At 50.6% G+C, this 18,695-nt stretch overlaps 2 protein-coding genes across 2 annotated transcripts; both read left to right on the plus strand.

The window, feature by feature from the left end:
* The first annotated feature begins 3,987 nt into the window (after positions 1 to 3,987).
* LRP10 (LDL receptor related protein 10) lies at positions 3,988 to 9,661 on the plus strand. Its single transcript, XM_011372779.2, has 7 exons — positions 3,988 to 4,599; positions 5,003 to 5,047; positions 5,545 to 5,680; positions 6,632 to 6,822; positions 6,941 to 7,949; positions 8,275 to 8,404; positions 8,534 to 9,661. The coding sequence occupies exons 1-7, from the start codon at positions 4,566 to 4,568 to the stop codon at positions 9,137 to 9,139; spliced, it is 2,151 nt and encodes a 716-aa protein (XP_011371081.1). The 5' UTR covers positions 3,988 to 4,565; the 3' UTR covers positions 9,140 to 9,661.
* Positions 9,662 to 9,811: 150 nt separating this feature from the next.
* REM2 (RRAD and GEM like GTPase 2) lies at positions 9,812 to 18,380 on the plus strand. The gene is made up of 5 exons (XM_011372778.2): positions 9,812 to 14,172; positions 15,389 to 15,730; positions 15,970 to 16,043; positions 16,760 to 16,967; positions 17,313 to 18,380. The coding sequence occupies exons 1-5, from the start codon at positions 14,070 to 14,072 to the stop codon at positions 17,606 to 17,608; spliced, it is 1,023 nt and encodes a 340-aa protein (XP_011371080.1). The 5' UTR covers positions 9,812 to 14,069; the 3' UTR covers positions 17,609 to 18,380.
* Positions 18,381 to 18,695: the final 315 nt, after the last annotated feature.

Genomic DNA, 18,695 nt, shown 5'->3' on the forward strand with positions numbered 1-18,695 from the left:
AAATGGGGCTAATAATACAAAGGGGGTAGTTGAGTGGATTAAAAGACATAATCTATGTGATGCCTATGACTGACAGTCATTGATGATTGGTTCATTCAATAAACATTTATTGAGTACCTATTTTGTGCCAGACATTGTTTTGGGCACTAGGGATACACCAGGAAACTAATAGATCCCTGCCCCCATGACACTTATATTCTTGTGAGAGGAGCAGGCAAGAAACATAGTAAATGAGTAAAATATACAATGTAAGATAGTAATAAGGATTTTCCAAATTTTTGAGTTCTGCATCCTTATTGGTTAACAATTCCACCTGTAAATCATCGAGAGAATCTTCTTCCATTTTACTATCAGCATTCAGAATAAACCAGGTGGCTTCTTCAACACTTTGCTTAGAAATTTCTTCAACCAAATATCCAGTTTCATTGCTCACAAGTTCTACCTTCCACAAAACACTAGGACATGAACACAGTTCAGCCTATCTCCTTGCCACATTCTAATAAGGATTGCCTTTCTTCCAGTTTCCAATACTCCTCATCTCCATCTGAAACCTCTTCAGAATAACCTTTCCTGTCCATATTTCTACCAACATTGTATTCACTACCACATAGGTATTCTGCAAGAAGACTGAAGCTTTCTCTACAACTCTCCTCTTCTTCTGAGCCCTTACAAGAATAGCCCTTAACAGTCCATTCATGGCAGTGTAGGCTTTCGCTAGCATGCACCTCCAAACTCTTCCAGCCTCTGCTAATTACCCAGTTCCAAAGCCACTTCTACATTTTTTGGTATTTGTTACAGTAGCACCCCCACATCTTAGAACCAAGTTTTTGTCTTAGTCTGTTCAGACTGCTATAACAAAATACCACCAACTGGGTAGCTTTTAAACGTGCTCAAAGGGCCAGCATGGTCACCTTCTGGTGAAGTTCTTCTTCCTGGTTCATAGTCAGTGACTTCTCACTGTGTCTTCACACAGCAGAAAAGGCTAGGGAACTCTCTGGAGCTTCTTTTAGAAAACACTAGTCCCATTCTGAGGACTCATCTTTATGACCTAAGCATCTCCCAAAGGTGCATTTCCTAATACCATCATCTTTGGGGGTTAGGAAATTAACATATGAATTTTGGGGGACACAAACATTCAGGCCATAGCACCTTGGTTCCTGCACATGTTAATAGTTTGATCTAGAGCAAATTATCTAACCTATCTATGGCTATTTCCTCAATTATAAAATGAGGACAAAAATAACACCTACTTCCCAGAGGTGTGGTGAAGATTAAATGAGATAATATATGTGAATTACCTAGAACAGTGCTTAGCGTATGATGAGTACTCTATAATAGATATATATTACAATTTTGAAATCCACACATCTGCCTATTTTCCTCTGCTTACACTATTTTTTATAATTCCTCAAAAATTTCCAAGAACATCTTTATAGGCCCATTCCTAAAGGTATTTGATGGTCAAGGATGTGATTTATATGGGCCCAGACATTTAAACTCACTAAACTAATTAAAGCTTAAACTCATTATAAGCACCTTGGTCCTCTTTAATTTTTTCCTCATCTTTTTTTGCTTGAAGTCACTCTTAAACATGTCTAGCACAGTGCCTTGCACTTGGAAGGCATTCTAATAAATATTTATAGAATAAAAGTTTGTTCTATCCTGGTGCTGTTTCTTTGTGATGATGATGATGATGATGATGATGATGATGATGATGATGATTGCTCCCAACAGCAAAGGTCTTAATTTTATTTTTTTGCAAATTTCTGTTTATTCAACACCTAGACCATGGGCTCTCATCCTCCTTCTCCTGCCCCCCACAACTCTTCTAATCTCACTACCTTCTTCCCTGCTTCCTTTCCATATTCCCCAATCACCCACATGCCCACTCCCATGTGTACTCTGGCTTTTTAATTTATGTATCTGATCTCTCTTTCTAACTAGACTAAACTCCTTGAAGCTAAAGTGAAGTTTTAAGAGTTCGAGGTGTTGATATAAGAAATGTCCAAACCTGTAGAGAATTTTAATGAGTTTATTTGAGCCAAATTGACAATTGTTGGGAAGCAAAATCTTAACGGATTAAGAAAATGCTACAGAGAATGGCAGTTTTACAGCTTATTTTATACATTAGACTCAAAGGAGGAGATTTAAGGAGGGCTACATGACATCCATTGGTGGTAGATTAGGGGGCGAGAGAAAGCAAAGCAGGGAAATCTCTGAGACTAGATAAAAAGTAAAACAGAGGAACACATACTTCTTTTACATTGGTGGGACAGGAGAGTTAATAATTAACATTTACAGCACATAGAGATGGTATGCAGGAAACAAGAAAACCATGAGGGGTTCTGTGGTCTCCTGCTCTGGAGCATTGGGTTGTGCCCTGAGGAATCTGGAAAAAAGGGATTATTCTGACATTTCAAGCATCTGTTATCTTAGATGCAATAAGATAATAATAGATGGGCTCAAGTAAGGTAAAGATTGACATTTGTCAAAAAAAGCTACAGGCCCAGGATTTGACTACTGCCTTGACCTGTTTTTAGTTAGGAATTTTTATGTTCAGATCATTCTATGTGGTTACTTTCGGTCTCTGAGTTTGTAGGGCCCACCATGCCAGTCTTCTCTGAGCTTGTCAGATTTAGTATATGGCCCCATTTTCCATCCACTCAGGTGTCAGCCAAATACCCAGCTTGGAGAACACAGCCAGTATTCAACTAAAAGCTCCATGATCGCTTTTAGAATTCAAATATTTTTAACTTCCCCCAACCTCTTTGCCCCTCTTCCCTTTGCTCAACATTCTCCTCCCACATTCAGGGTTCTAGTTCATCCCCTCATTAATCCCAAGGACTATAGTAGGGAGGAAGGGCATGGATCCAAGAGGAAGAAGGGCCTTTTTATGACTAACTCTGTGGCTTCAGGCCCTGCGGAGATCCAGTTTTGAACACATCAAAACCAATGTCATTAACAGAAAACTGTTTTGTACCATTGGTAGAGGGAGAGTAGTAAGGATCCACATGTACCTTCTGTCCAAAGCCAGGTTACCTAGGTTCAAACCCTTGTTTCAGCATTTATTAAATCCATGATCTTAAACAAAATACTCAACCTTTCTGTGCCCAAGTTTCCTTATCTGTAAAATAGGAGTAACGATAGTATCTACCTCATAAGATTGCTCAGCGAAATAAAAGATCAAACACTTGAAAAGTGCTTAGATTTGTGCCTGAAAAGTGAAAAAAAAAACTCAAAAAGTACTTGCTATTGTTTATTAATATCACCTATCAGTGCCACAGAAATAGGTAAGTCCAAGTCCACATAAATTAAAAATATCTCCTGTGACTAATAATAATAATTATTACCAGGTATGAAGCACTTCATATATGTTCAACTTGCATTATCTCCCTAAAGGATTGACAACCTTACTAAAGAGGTAGTTAACACTGTTATTATCCCTATTTTACAACTCAGAAGCACAGAGAGGTTAAGTAATTTTCTCAAGGTCACAAAGCCAGCAAGTGAGGAAGGCACATTTAATCCTTTATTTACCATTTATTGAGTACTTATTGCATCGCAGCAGGAGAGAAGTTCTGTGGGTACAAAGGTAAACAGGAAATTTTAGTTTCCAGAGAAGAGGCGGGGCGGGGGCGGGAATGACGAGTAAACAAATAGTTAGCGCGTGGTAATTTCTATAATAGAAGCTCACTACAAAAAGTATTACGGGATCTCAAACACTGGGACGAGTACTGAGAGCTTAAGGATTCAAAGGAAAAACAGTTACGGAATAAACAGTTATCCTTTGACAAGCGTGTCCTGTAACAAACGTTTCACCGAAAGGACTAAGCAAAGCAGAGTTAAAAGAGGAGGCTGGGCGCCTGCTCATAAAGCAGATCTGACAAGTCTTAGCAGGGCCGGAAAGGGGTTAAGGCCAGCAGGTGGGCGGGGCGCGCGCGCGCTGATGGGCAGGGGTGGGGCCAGGCTCGTCCCCGCCCCCTCCTCCTGCCTGGGCTGCTCCAACCCCTAGGCTGGCCGGGGTGCCGCCCGGGTGAGGGCCGGGGAGCTGGGCCGGGCTTCCAGTTCCCCTTCCCCGCTCTCCTTCCGCGTTTCGCCAGCTGGACGCGCTAGAGAAGTTGAGCCGCGCCCGGGCCGGCTGTGGGGTCGGCAAAGTTTGGCTCTAAGAGGAAGTGGCTTCAAGCCCCGGCAGGTGGCGGCCAGGCCAGGACCCGAGCTCACGCGGCCTGCGGGCGGGCTCTAGGCGAGGGTGCGCTCCGAAGCCGGGCCTCGAGCAGATTCCTTGGGCGTCGGGATCCGGCCCCGGGGGAGAGCGCGGCGGCGGCGGCGGCGGCGGCTGGGAAAACAACTCTGAAGTTGGCGAGCGGCCCCGCCCCTGCTGCTGTGCCGCCGCCGCCTCCCCACCCCCAGCCCTGGCATCCCAGGCACTGGTCGAGGAGCCGAGGCCATGGAACCTCCTCGAGGAGACGGCACTTCGGGACCTGGACGTTCTGAGCGGCGACGCCTTCCCACTGGGTAGACGACAGAAGCTCTGGGAAGCTTTCTGCTCCGCCAGACGGCTCAATATGCTGCGGGCCACCCTCCTCTTCCTTCTCCTGGGTAAGAAACCGAAACTCCTCATCCGGAACCCCGCCCCCAGGGCTATCACCGGCCCAGGAGTTCTAGCTCCCTTTCTCCTCTGAAGCCCTTTACCCTACCCTACCCTGTTTGCCCTTGCCTTCTGCCCTGCTGCCACACCCAAGCGCTGCCTGCCCCAACCTCCGGGAAGTCTCCGGCCGCCCCCCTCAGCTTTCATCCTCCCTCTGGTTTCCCTAGATCTCTGTACCCACCCCGCAAGCCATGCTGCCGGACCTTCCTTTGAGATCGCACACCAGAGCTCCCCTCTGCTCCATCACCCCTTCCCATAAAGTCCCAGATGGCTCCCTTTTTCTCCTTGAGTTGCACAGATTAAGAAAACTTTGACAATGACTCATTCTCCTGCCCTTTCTCGCTCTTCCTCTAGGAGGCGCGCTGGCCCATCCAGACCGGATCAATTTCCCAAATCCTGGTGAGGAGATGTCGTCTCTGGGGCCTAGGGCTTTATAACGAGGGAAGACTCAAAAGGCGGATTCTCTCTTTTCTGAATTTTTCTGGTACCTAGCATAGTTTTCGAGTGGAGATCATCCATCCGTTATTTTACATGGGGAATTTGAGACCCAGCGTAAGCCCTCACCTGGTAGTTGCATACTATTTTGTTTTTTTCCCCAGTATCCGTGCTTGATCTCCTTAGTCTTGCTGAGGGTAGAGACAATATTTCTTGCTCCTCCTGGCCCAGTGGCTGGCACAAAGCAGACCTTAAATCGTTTATGGTGTTGATACTTAAGGTGAAGCTATGATGCGTATTGGTGAGGGAGGGGGCCTCACTGAAGACTACGACTCTGTATAGAGTGTGGTTGAGGAGGAGAAATTTCCCTGCTCCTTCTTGAAGAGCCCAGATCCTTGGAGGCCTCAAGCCCAGTAGGGATGGGACTCTGGACCAGTGTCCCTGCTTTTCTCTCTCACCAGCCTGTGAGGACCCTCCAGCAGTGCTCTCGGAAGTGCAGGGCACCTTACAAAGGCCCCTGAGCCGAGACGGCCACAACTCCCCTGCCAACTGCACCTGGCTCATCCTGGGCAGCAAGGAGCGGAATGTAATGGTCAGGTGAGAAGCAGGGCAAGACTCTGTTCCTCTCCCCCGCCCCTCCCTGCTTCATCATGGGAAAACCGTCATGGCACTTCTTCATAGAATTTCCATCTCTGTTAATACGGGGAAGAGTGGAATTTGATTTGGCCTAGTCTGTCCTAAAAGCCTGGCTTGTTCTGGATCAGACACGGTGAATTGGAGCTGGGCAGGGGCAGACATCTAGCTTGGGGTCCTGGTCATCTCTGAAGGACAATGGTCACTCTAGAAACAGTCTTTAGGCTGCCATATAGCTGCTCTGAGGAGTCAGTCCTTCAATCCATTGCACATCCTTGCCTGGGATTCAGAGCTATTCCCTTAATCATCTTAGAAGCTTCCTCAACCTCCCCAGACTCTCAAACAGGAAACAGTATGTCTCCCAGGTTCCTCCAACCCTGGGCTTTGGGGTTGAGGCCCATGTTAAGTACCTGGCTATTCGCTTCACACATTTAACTTCCCATGAATTTACCCAGAAAGGAGTAGGTGAAGGGAGAGGGCAGTTTAGGGAGAGAGTATTGGGGCAAAGGGATCACAATGCCATGGTGATCCCAGGTCATACCATTGGGCACTGGGAGGAGATACCAAGTTCTGGTTAATTGAACTGTATGGTAATTGCCAGTTCCTGCTAACTCTATACTTGAGTGGCAGCACTGCAACAACTGAAAAGCAATACACCCTTTCTTATTGCAAGTCTCAGAACACAAATCAGTTTTTCCAAGGGGCTCTAGGTTATATCTCATGGTCTCATGGTGCCACTAGTCTATGTTAGGACTGTTGCCATTGACTGCTAAGGAATTTGGCAGAGATTCGATTGGGTAGTTGGATTGTGGATAAGTAGGTGTTTGTGCTTCTTGGGGTAGAAGGGGCCTGGGGGAGAAAGAGGCCAGCAGTGGTCAAGAATATCTCATATCCTACTCTCTTCCACCCCTGTAGGTTCCAAAAACTGCACCTGGCCTGTGACTCAGAGCGCCTAATCCTGCGCTCCCCTCTCCAGCCACAGATCTCCCTGTGCAAGGCACCTGCCAACCCTCTGCAGCTGCCTGGGGGCAATGTCACCATTACCTACAGCTATGCCGGGGCCAGAGCACCCATGGGCCAAGGCTTTCTGCTCTCCTACAGCCAAGGTGGGCTGGACAGGGATGTCCATGGGGCTGTTAACACAGGCAGTGGAAGCCCCGGGGAGGAGGGGAGGATCCTATCGTCTCTGGTGCTCCACAGCCCCTCTCCATGGTGCCTCTGCAGATTGCCTGCAGGAAGAGTTCCAGTGCCTGAACCACCGCTGTGTCCCTGCGGCCCAGCACTGCGATGGTGTTGATGCCTGTGGCGATGGCTCTGATGAGGCAGGTTGCAGTTCAGACCCCTTCCCTGTCCTGACACCAATCCCGTTCCCTACCCCACCCTGCAATCACACCTTGGAAGACTTCTATGGGGTCTTCTCCTCCCCTGGATACTCATACCTGGCCTCAGTCTCCCATCCCCAGTACTGCCTCTGGCTCCTGGACCCCCATGATGGCCGGCGCCTGGCTGTGCGCTTCACAGCCTTGGACCTGGGCTATGAAGATACGGTGCATGTGTATGATGGCACCGGGCTCCCTGAGACCTCCCGGCGGCTGCGCAGACTCACCCACTTCAACAATGGCAAGGCTGTCACTGTGGAGACACTGTCTGGCCAGGCCATTGTGGCCTACCACACAGTTCCTTGGAGCAATGGTCGGGGCTTCAATGCCACCTACCATGTACAGGGCTACTGCTTGCCTTGGGACCGACCCTGCGGCTTAGGCTCTGGCCTGGGGGCTAGCGAGGGCCTAGGTGAGCGCTGCTACAGTGAGGCACAGCGCTGCGACGGCTTATGGGACTGTGCTGATGGCACAGACGAGGAGAACTGCCCCAGCTGCCCACCTGGACACTATCCCTGTGGGGCTGCCGGCACTCCTGGTGCCTCAGCCTGCTACCTGCCTGCCGACCGCTGCAACTACCAGACCTTCTGTGCTGATGGAGCAGATGAGAGACGTTGCCGGCACTGCCAGCCTGGCAACTTCCGATGCCGGGATGAGAAGTGTGTGTATGAGACGTGGGTTTGTGACGGGCAGCCAGACTGTGCTGATGGCAGTGATGAGTGGGACTGCTCCTATGCCCTGCCCCGCAAGGTCATCACAGCCGCAGTCATTGGCAGCCTTGTGTGTGGCTTGCTGCTCGTCATTGCTCTGGGCTGCACCTGCAAGCTCTATGCCATCCGTACCCAAGAGTACAGGTCAGTGGGAGTGTAGCTGGCTGGAGAGGAGTGGGGACTGTGGGGGAGACAAGGCCTGTGCCCATGTTGGGGACAGATTCTGGTGACCAGCTCATGGATTAGCTGTTAGGGTTGTCTGGCTTTGGGAAAGGGGTGTTCTTCTGAGGAAAGGCAGGTCTACATCCTGAAAGTAATCTCGAGGAAGGGACCTCAGGTTACTTTTTGGGGAGCCATGGCACATCTTCAGTTGTCCTGGCCTGGGTGTGGAGGGAAGAGGCCTGTCCAGGCTGGGACAGGCTGCTCTGGCCAGAACCATCTGTGACTGAGTAGCCCTCATTCCTTCCAGCATCTTTGCCCCACTCTCCCGGATGGAGGCCGAGATTGTGCAGCAGCAGGCACCTCCATCCTATGGGCAGCTCATTGCCCAGGGTGCCATCCCACCTGTAGAGGACTTCCCTACAGAGAACCCAAATGATGTAAGTTGCCCCACAACCTTAGTTCTTCCTGCTCCCATCTCTGCTGTGGCCCTGCCATTGTCTCCTCCTTTCAGCCTTCTGGCCCTTCCCACCCCCCCTAACTCTGATGTCTGCCTCCTCTCCTTGCAGAACTCAGTGCTGGGCAACCTGCGTTCTCTGCTTCAGATCTTGCGCCAGGATATGACTCCAGGAGGTGCCGCAGGTGCCCGCCGCCGACAGCGGGGCCGCTCAACGCGCCGCCTGGTACGCCGTCTCCGCCGCTGGGGCCTGCTTCCTCGAACCAACCCCCCAGCCCGGACCTCTGAGACCAGATCTCAGGTCCCACCTTCTGATGCTCCCCTTGAAGCCCTAGATAACAGCACAGGTCCAGCCCGTGAGATTGGGGCAGTAGGTGGGCAAGATGGGGAACAGGCACCCCCACTGCCTGTCAAGGCTCCCCTTCCATCTGCCAGTACATCTCCAGCTCCCCCTACTGTCCCCGAGGCACCGAGGCCGCTGCCCTCAGCATCCCTAGAGCCATCACTGTTGTCTGGAGTGGTACAGGCCCTGAGAGGCCGCATTCTGCCCGGCCTTCGGCCCCCAGGACCAGCTCGACCCCCAGGACCAACCCGGACCCCACCTGAACCCCACACAATAGTCCTGTCCCCAGAGGATGAGGATGATGTGCTGCTGGTGCCACTGGCTGAGCCAGGGGTCTGGATAGTTGAAGCAGAGGATGAACCACTGCTTGCCTGAGGTGACCCAGCTCCCCAACGGCTCAAGTACAGTGACAGTAACCCTCTAGAGAGCAGCTTATTTTCTTGCCACTACCTCCCTTTTCTTCCTGACCCACAGTCTGAGGGGACTTAGTGAACCTCCCTTTGGCCCCGTGTCATTGCCGTAAAGTTAGGTGTCCCTTGGGCAGGGAAAGGGCTCACACAGAGCTCCCTCTGCACGTGGCCAGAGACCAGTCCCTCTACCACCCTCTCACACTACCACTATTCAGGTGCCTCTTTTTAAAACGTGAAGGGGTTATAGGCCTGATCATCCCATCCTTGCCATTCCCTTACTCAGAAGTGACCTTTAGCACCAGAATGCCAATTGGCTGGAGACTTCCAGCCCCCAAGGGGAGGATTTCAGGCAGAGCCTGAGGTTTTGCCAACTGTAATCCTTCCTATAGGGCCTGGCTTATAAAAAGAGCACAACAAATGCTTTTGTCTCATAGCTAGGTCATTGTCTAGAAAGTCAAGATTGAAAATAAAGGAATCAGAAATTTAAGTTTTTTGTAAATGAGCTGTGAGCCTGAGCCCTGCCTCTCTACCCACTTCAGCTTATGCTCAGCTTGCCTTGTTCCTTCCTATGTAGGCCTTTGCTCTGCCCTCTACTTCCTGCCTTCTTCCTGTTTATCTTCTAACCACACACCCTTAATTTGTATGCCACTTAGTGGGTAAGCAAATTCTAGGGACCCTAAGAACCAACCCTCTCCACCTCCACTCACCGCCTGGGGCCCAGCTCCACAGTGACTAACACCAGGGTGAGTACCAAGCCTCCTTATTCACTGCCAGGCCGGAAGTCTGGTGAGCCAGCTGGGCTTTGTAGCTGGGAAGGTTTCCATTTATGGAGTATTCCCAGAGCACAGATCACAGGAGCAGATTGTCCCTGGTGGAACATGGGAGCCATGTCTCCTGCCCTCCACTCTATACCCCCGCCAGGCACTTACAGTCTGTCCTAGGCAAGACAGATGAACTTTTACCCAGGATGCCTCAAAGCAAGCAAAGATGAGTCAAGAAAAATCACAAACATTCAGGATATAAAGGTGCTGGCATCACCTTGGCCAAATCTAAGAGGTCTTCCTGGAAGAGGGCCCAAAATAGATTCTAAAGAATGTTGTCAGTAGTTGGAATGGAGTTGTGAGTTCTAGGCAGGTTGAGAGTTGAGAGTATAAGCAAACTAAGCAGATTTGAGGGCCAGGGCTATAGGCTGGATCCTGGACCTCAGAGAGGGGAAGGAGTGCAAGCAGTGGCCAGAGCCAAAAAGCTAGAGAGGGTGGGGAAGGAGGGAATGGCTTGAGAAATGTTTGAACCCAGCCTCTGGTAAGCAGGACAACTGTCCCAGATTTTGGAATGAAAATCAGGACAAAGGATATAGAAGGAGCCTATAGGGGGAAAGAGCAGAACTGAGATATCCCTGACAGAACCAGCCCCCCCTTCCCCAAATGGGCTCCCCTTCAGGTTCACCCTTACTTTTCCTACCTGGCCTGGCCTATCCCCACGCCTCTGATAGAGGGCCCCTGTTGATTACACCCTGTCAATCTCACACCCAGTACTAATTTTGTAATGTTTTCTCTTTCCTAGTGAGCAAGAGTCTAGGGAAATGGCAGAAAGGGGATATGGTGCAGTCCTGGGACCCTGGCATCTTGGTTTGGGAAAAACTCAAGCTCCTTTCACTCCAGACCCTCTCCAGAGATTGGGGAAGGGAATCCAGAGATCCTTATTCTTGCTTGCTTTTCTCCCTTTGGACCTTCCTTCCCAAGTGCAAACACTCCTTGGTCTCACCAGTGTCAGGCCCAGTGAAAACAGTGAAGCAAAAAATGCTGATTTTTCCCTCCCATACCTCCATCACTGGGTCTTTGCTGTCTCCCTGCGCCTGTCTTCCCCAGTAGCCACCTCAAAAACCTTCAGTCTGATATCTTCATCCCTTGTCCTGCTTCAGACTTTCCATAACTTGAAAGTGGGCAAAGATTTAAGGTAAAAGAAAGCTCCTCATGGTGGAATGCCTCAGAATGCTGGAGGGAGGACTTTAGGGTAGAGTGTACTAAAAAGGCCTGTACATATAGATTCATGGGCCCAAAAGAAGCTTCTCGAGGTGCTGGATCTGTGCTCTAGGAAATGCAAGCAGTAACACTGCTATCGTGAGTCATAATGAAGGCTCTGTTTGGCAGAGAGAGGAGATTCACCTTGTACAGGCCATATGGGGAAATTAAGTGAGAGGGTCTTAGCCAGGAGAGGGTAGGGGCATTGGAGAGAACTCACCTATTTTATTTTATCCATGGCCCAAGGAAAAAGAAAATAGCAACTTCAAATCCTATCTGGATAGACACCACGACCCAAGGTGCTCAGTATCAAATGTGGGAGGAGGGAATTGTTCTTAGCTTGAGAAGGGGATCAGGCTGGGAATCTGAGATAACAGCAGAATTCAGTCTTAAGGAACAGAATCTGGGCCTGAACCTAGCTCCAGGCCCCACTGAGAGGGGAGAAGGATCCACAGACATACAGCCAGAGACTGGGAACACCAAATAGTTGGACACCCTGCTGAGTACCAGCTCCTTTATCTTACATGGCCAAGCCTCATGACAAGGCTGTGCCATGGGCCTCCTAACTCCAATTCACATGTTCAGGAGCAGCATCAAAGAAATTTCAAGACTAGCCTAGTCTCTACAGAGAGGCAGATTTCTTTTTTAAGAGTCAAAATGAAAGTTTATTAGAAAAAGGGTAACACTACAAACAGTGTGCTCTCTTCTCAGAGGCAGAGAGTGAGAGGGACAGAGAGGCAGATTTAAACCAGGATTGGTTTGCTTCCAAATCTCACCCTTGTCCCACCATTCCACATTCTCTTGACCTCCCACTCCTTAGATTTGGGCAAGTGCACAGCCTCTTACTAGTGAAACCAGAGTAGATGGTTCAAGGTGAAACCCAACCTGCCTCTGTGGCCTAAAGCTGGCTTGAGGGCAGGCTGAAGTCATGATCAAGAATCCTTGCTGGGCTCTGTAGCCTTTGACTCACTGTTACGTGATATAACAGAAATAAATCTAGCCACCTAAGTGAGTTTTCCAAATACATCAAGCTCACCCCCTTTGCAATTTAAAACTTTTCTAAAAATTCATTTTGGAAGGAAATCATTCTAAAGCATCACAGTCATCTTCAGCATATCTGCAATATAATATAAATATTTCTAGGCAGCTGAGGATCATTCATAGAAACCAATGGCTCCTCTGCAGCAATGTTTTCAGAAGCTGTAACAGTGTCAGGGAGTTGTCTATGCCAAATGACCTTAGACCACTATTTAAATGCTTATAACTGCTTTAAAAGTTTTTTGTAGTGTTGTTTACCTCACTACCAGGGGTCACTTGCTGCTATAAATGTGCTTCTGATCTGTGAGTACAGAACACACAAGGGCACATTAAAATTGTGAATAAAGTAAGGTTAAGTAGGCCGTGATTGAGGACTGGAGAGTCTATCCAATGAGTATTGTAGCTGCTTAGGAGTCCTTTCTGCTCCCTCTAGAACCCACAATGTTGACCTGTAGTTGATGTCCAGATAAGTGAACTGTCACTGCACATTAGTCCCAAGATTACCATTTGCCTCTTCGATTGGAAAATTCCACTAAAGATTGCAATATGGATTGTTCCCAATAATTGAAGACAGTTGGAATATTAAGACGAGAAATGCAGCATAAGGGTAGAGATAAAAAACAATCTTTAGTGTTGGAAAGAGTTGAGTGAGAATCCTGGTGTCCCCACTTTCCAGCTGCATGCTTGATTTGGGGACAGGCCGTCCACCTACTACTCTGAGCCTTAGAATCATTAGGATGAAAGAGCTAATGCAGGAAGGTGCTTAGCCCAGCACCTGGCAAAAATGGTTCAGGAGAGGCCAGGAAATCAGAATGTGGCTGTCAGGAAGACAAGAGTGGGAGCCTGAAGAGAAAGGGAACCAGGCAGGAAAGAAGTAGAAAAGATGACACACCTTCCTGGCTTTGCACAAAGAGGCAGACTGTGTGTCCACCTTGTGTAGCCCAGAGGCCTGGTGGCTGCTCCGCTGAATGCTACAAGGGATGGAGTGGGCTGGCACGTCCCATCCCCACCTTGGGGTTGGGAACTTCTAGAGAGCTAGCCTCTCCCTTTTTTTCCTTCTGTGATTAACACTTGGTTGGTTGGCCTGGCAGGGAGAGAGAGAAAGGAAGTCCCCACAGTGGTTTGGACCTACCTGAACCTAATACCAAAATGAAGGTGCCCAAACAAAGCAGCCACTTCTCCTTCCTCAAAGCCCCCATCTGCCTATGGACCAGACTGGGAAATGGGTATCTTTGTGGGCCTTCGCCCAGAAGGGACGGGTGGGTGTGGGGAAGGAGAGAATGACAGGGAAGCTTGGTGGCAGAGTGGCTGTCCCCCTGTCCCTGCATTTCTTTTGGTTTCTGCCTCTAGCCCCTCCATTTAGCCACAGAGCACCCACCCTGGGCTGAACACTGGGCTAGGGAGCTGGGAACACAGAGGTAACTGACAAATAGTCCTGGCTCCTGGAGAAAGATCTCCCAGTCCCTGGGTCTCTGCCTCCTGCTAGCCTCAGCTTCCTTTCCTACAGACCCCTTGCCCTACTTCTCCGAACTCGTCTCCTCTACCCTATGATTTAGTTCTGTTCATGTCTTAACTCCTCAGTGTGTGTGTGCTCCCAGAAGAAAGCGACACAAAGGCTGGGGAGGGGTGGCAGAAAGGAGGGAATCCCGCTGACATCACTGCTCATTAGTATGTGTGACCTCATCAGGGGCGGGACGATTTCCCCAGGTGTGGAGGGCGGGGGGGAGTGCAAGAGCAAGAGTGGGGAGGTGGTATTTAAAGGGAAAAGCTGACAGTGCTGCTGAGTGAGGGAGCGAGTGCTGCGAGTCGCCGGGCTGCACACCCACACGCACACCGATGCATACGGACCTGGACACCGACATGGACACGGACACAGAAACCACAGCACTCTGCCCCTCCGGCAGCCACCAGGCCTCTCCCCCAGGGACGCCCACACCAGGTGAGGCTGAGCTGGGCAGGTTTCCGCTGAAATCGTGGGGGTGAAAGCTGAAGCTTTGTTGGGGATGTCAGAACTAGGGGTTAAAGGAGCTTGAACCCAAGCAAGAGGGGAAAAGCAAGTCCGGAAGAAGGGAATCCTGCTCACACTAGGACTGGGGCTGGACTGGGGCTTAGCGGTGAGTGATGCCTTAACACCCCTTCCCCCATCACTCCCAGGGCTTCACTGGGGAAACCGGTGCTTGGCCCCCTAGGTCAGCCCATTCCCAAGAGACAGGAACAGGCAGGAGGGAAGGGGGAACAGGAAGGGGCAGCCCACAAGCCTGGGAATCACGGGCTGGGGGCTGCCCTGGGGACCTTTTGTAAGGGTTTCTTCTGGCTCCTGGAGGCCCTGGCTGCCGGCCAAGTATTGATCCTGGGCTATTTCCAGCTTCTCTCCCTCCCCCTTTGTTGTGTCTGTCGTTCCTCCTCTAGTTACCTTGAACCATGCATTGTCACTCTCCCTCTCTTACTCCAGATCTCTCACTCTCTCCCTCTTTCCTTCTCCCTCCCTCTACCACACCATGAACACAATTATTCTCCAACTCACTGGGATGAAGAAGGATTCTCACACACTTCCATACACTGCGGAATACTTACCTACAGGGCCACGAAGAGGCAGCCCTCTCGTGCACACACCCACAGAAAACCAACACGCACATCTCAAAGACCAAAGGCCCTTCCCTGGGAACAGGCCCCCCACAAAGTTTTTGACTACCACTACCTACTGGGCAGAACCTGGGCAGCAGCTTCAGCTTCTCATCCCTGAGCAAGCTAGGAGGGGATCCCTCATGCTGGAAGCTGCAGGGGCAAGGCCTCTTGGTGGAAGGAGCAGCAGCTTCAAGGCCAGAGGCCTAGTCTGGGGGTGTGCCTATGTGTCAATGTGAAGTGCGAGTGGGTGTGCGGAGGCTGTACACAGGTGCCTCCCCTTCATGGGGCATGTTTTGAATAGGTTGTGGCTGGAACCACTTTGGGCAAGCCATCAGGTCACCTCCTTGGAGCCCTAAAAACCAGTTCAGGTTTCTGGGGGAGTTACAGTGTAAGAGGTCAGACCAAAGATTCTTAGCTCCTTCTGGGTCATGGTCATCGACTGGGCCACTGAAGGTAGCGCAGCCAGGACTGAGCCGTCTGTAGATGGCTAGGTACACCCCACTCATAGCTTCCTTCTCTTTGCCCCCCAGAAGCAGACACCACTCTGCTGAAGAAGCCAGAGAAACTGTTGACAGGATTGGACCGAGGCGGGCCGCCCCCTGCCCCAGGGGCCCCAAGACGAAGAGGCAGTATGCCTGTCCCCTACAAGCACCAGCTGCGGCGGGCTCAAGCTGTAGATGAAATTGACTGGCCACCTCAAGCCTCATCCTCTGGCTCCTCTGACTCCTTGGGCTCAGGGGAGGCAGCCCCCACCCAAAAGGATGCCACCTTCAAGGTCATGCTGGTAGGGGAGAGTGGCGTGGGCAAGAGCACCCTAGCAGGCACTTTTGGCGGTCTCCAGGGAGACAGTGCTCATGAGCCAGAGAATCCAGGTATTTAGGGGAGCTCTGCAGGGGTTGAGGGTGTTTCTGGAGCCCTAGTCAGGGATGGAAGAGCTGAAGGCATGAGCAGCTCCTGGAGGCCAGAAAAGAAGTTTTTCCAATGCTTTCTGTGGCAACCTCCCTGGTTGGGGGTTCCTGGTGCTGGGATCTGAGGCACCCCTGGTTACCAGGTCTCATAAGTGTTGGCAGCCTCCTAATAGGCTCCATTCTCTGTCCTTATTTCCCAACAGAGGACACCTATGAAAGACGTATCATGGTGGATAAGGAGGAAGTGACTCTTGTTGTTTATGACATCTGGGAACAGGTGAGAACTAAGATGTGGCTGCAGGCAGGTGATGAACCCAGAGAACTGGGGAAGGGCAAAGTCTGGGTGGGACTGTAAGTGCTGAAAGCTGGTGGGACTGTAAGTGCTGGTTTCAACTTGTAGTATCATCTCGGAGAGCAAAAGGTGTATACCAGCGTGCATATCATGGCATTGAGAGCCGCTGTCTTTCCAGGATCCTCTGACCCAGAAGAAAGTTAGGATCTGAATTTGACAAACCCTGCAGCTGCAAGCCAGGTTAAACATTCTGAAACTGACCCTATCTATGCATTTTTCAGCCCAGAAGAGTCTGATTGGACAGGACAAGAGCTCAGGACTCTGGGGTATTAGGGAAAGAAAAGAAGTGAGGACTTGTGAACATTTGGGCATAAGTGGTTACTTTGTAGAAATGAGAGACCAGATTACATACACTTGAATAGCATTCATTTCTTAAGATTTTAAGCATCAGAAAGTAGGATGGATTACCCTAGTCTAGGATCGTGTCTCCAATTCTCCCACATGGGACTCACATTACTAACTTGTCCCTCCTCCATAAACACATCCTGGGTTTGGAGATTCTGCTATTAACTAGCTCTGCTGTTTTAAGCAAGTGGCGTCTCCCTCACATCCTGATTCCTCATCCTTGATATGTAGTTGCTGGACAGGTTCTCCCATGCTTCCGGCCCTGACATTCCATGACTCTCTCTGCCCATCTGCAGGGGGAAGCAGGGGGGTGGCTGCGGGACCACTGCCTTCAGACCGGGGATGCCTTTCTCATCGTCTTCTCAGTCACTGACAGAAGAAGCTTCTCCAAAGTTCCAGAGACCCTACTTCGGCTTCGGGCTGGGAGGCCCCACCACGACCTGCCTGTCATTCTTGTTGGAAACAAGAGTGACCTGGCCCGCTCCAGGGAAGTCTCACTGGAGGGTGGGTATCTTGAACCTCATCCATACTTGATCTCCAATCTCAGGGGATCCTACCTAGTCCCTCCTTTCCTGTCACCCTTTGCCTTGAGGCCTTTTTACCCTCAGGCGCACAAACTTGATTGCAGTTAGCCCCAGGCTAAGGGAAGACTCTCAATACCCAAGCCTAAGGCCTTGAGAATCCCTTCTCTTCACTCCCCATCACCTTTCCACCTCCCCACCGATCCCTGCCTTGTTCTCTTACTTGTCTCAGTCCTTTTCCTATGCACACCTGCGACCTCACCCAGTGCACTCCTGCCCTGGACCCAGTGCAGCCCAGGCAGGCGCCTGAACCAATTCCTTCCTGCAGAGGGCCGCCACCTGGCAGGGACACTGAGCTGCAAGCACATCGAGACGTCGGCTGCGCTACACCACAACACGCGGGAGCTCTTTGAGGGCGCGGTGCGCCAGATCCGGCTGCGGCAGGGCCGGAGCCGCATTGGGAGCCAGCGGCCAGAATGGGGCGGCCTGGAGGGCCCTGTGCCACCCGCGCGCCGCGAGAGCCTCACCAAGAAGGCCAAGCGCTTCCTTGCCAACCTGGTGCCGCGCAACGCTAAGTTCTTCAAGCAGCGCTCCAGGTCATGTCACGACCTCTCCGTTCTCTGAGCCACGGTTGCCATGGTCACCGCGGTCACCATGGTCACCAGTCACCATTCTCTCCGCTAGCCCCTTCGCCCCGCCCCCATCCGCCCCAGTCAGCCTTTCTTTGTGAAGACCGTCTAGGAAACCAAAAACTCCCAGGACGCCCTGGTGCCACCGTGGGTGCGGGCCCCCACCTGCGCCTCCATGCCTTCTCTGGATATCCCCTGCTCTGGGCACCTAGGGGACGGGATGCAGAAGCGAGGGTGGGCGCGCCGCGGCCCGCGGGCGGGGCGGGTTCCAGCGGACAGTAAGGAAAATCGTTCTGTAAGGTATTTTGATTGCATTACTTCGCGCTTGACCACTTCTCCTTTAGAGATCCTAAAAGCGAAAACTGGAAAAGTGCTTTGTAGACTCCTTTACAGGGTTTTCCACCTTTGTACTCTGCGTGAACATGCCTCACCTTTAAGAGATTCTTAAAGGTAAAGACACGGAGATCCTTTTTGGATACTTTTCCTAAAATGTTCTGGCTCTTATCTGCTGCACTTGTCCACTTTGCCTTTAAGGAGTTCTTAAAGCCCAGGGCCTGGAAGTGCTATTTTTGAGAGTTAATTCCGTGGTTTTATCATTACACCATGGCACTTCCCCTTTAAGGCTATTAAAGGTAAGGTACGGACAGACTTTTGCCTTCAGATGCCAGCGTGAGGAGCTGAGAGGGTGGTAATCCCCCTTTGGCCAGAGCCCAGGAGGCACTAGCAAGGGGCCACCCTTTCCTTTTCAATAAAGAATTTTTCTACTGTACTTTTTCACTTTGTCTCTCTTTTCGCAACGCCCCTACAGAAGGGATAGATGGAGGAAACTCTTACAGACAGGAAAACTCAGGTCCAGAGGAACAAGGAACCTAAATCCCTAGATCCCAAAACTGACTTGGTCCTGGTATAGTCTGTGGCAAGGGATCACAGGCCCTTAGAGATAATGGGGTCCAACTCGTGTCTTTGCAGATGAGAAAACAGGCCTGGAGAAGAGCAGGGACCTAGAAGTAATTTAATAACTTAGTGACCCAGTGGTATCAAGTCCCCAGACTCTAAGCTCCATCTCCTTACCTTATCCTGCA

This window comes from Pteropus vampyrus, unplaced genomic scaffold, assembly GCF_000151845.1.
Source record: "Pteropus vampyrus isolate Shadow unplaced genomic scaffold, Pvam_2.0 Scaffold213, whole genome shotgun sequence".
Taxonomy (NCBI): Eukaryota; Metazoa; Chordata; class Mammalia; order Chiroptera; family Pteropodidae; genus Pteropus; species Pteropus vampyrus.

Coding starts and splice junctions, on each gene's coding strand:
- LRP10 (XM_011372779.2), top strand. CDS start 4,566: ATGCTGCGGGCCACCCTCCTCTTCCTTCTCCTGG. Junction 5,681..6,631: donor GAGCGGAATGTAATGGTCAG/GTGAGAAGCAGG, acceptor CCACCCCTGTAG/GTTCCAAAAACTGCACCTGG. Junction 8,405..8,533: donor CTACAGAGAACCCAAATGAT/GTAAGTTGCCCC, acceptor CTCTCCTTGCAG/AACTCAGTGCTGGGCAACCT.
- REM2 (XM_011372778.2), top strand. CDS start 14,070: ATGCATACGGACCTGGACACCGACATGGACACGGACACAGAAACCACA. Junction 14,173..15,388: donor CCCAGGGACGCCCACACCAG/GTGAGGCTGAGC, acceptor TTTGCCCCCCAG/AAGCAGACACCACTCTGCTG. Junction 16,968..17,312: donor CAGGGAAGTCTCACTGGAGG/GTGGGTATCTTG, acceptor TCCTTCCTGCAG/AGGGCCGCCACCTGGCAGGG.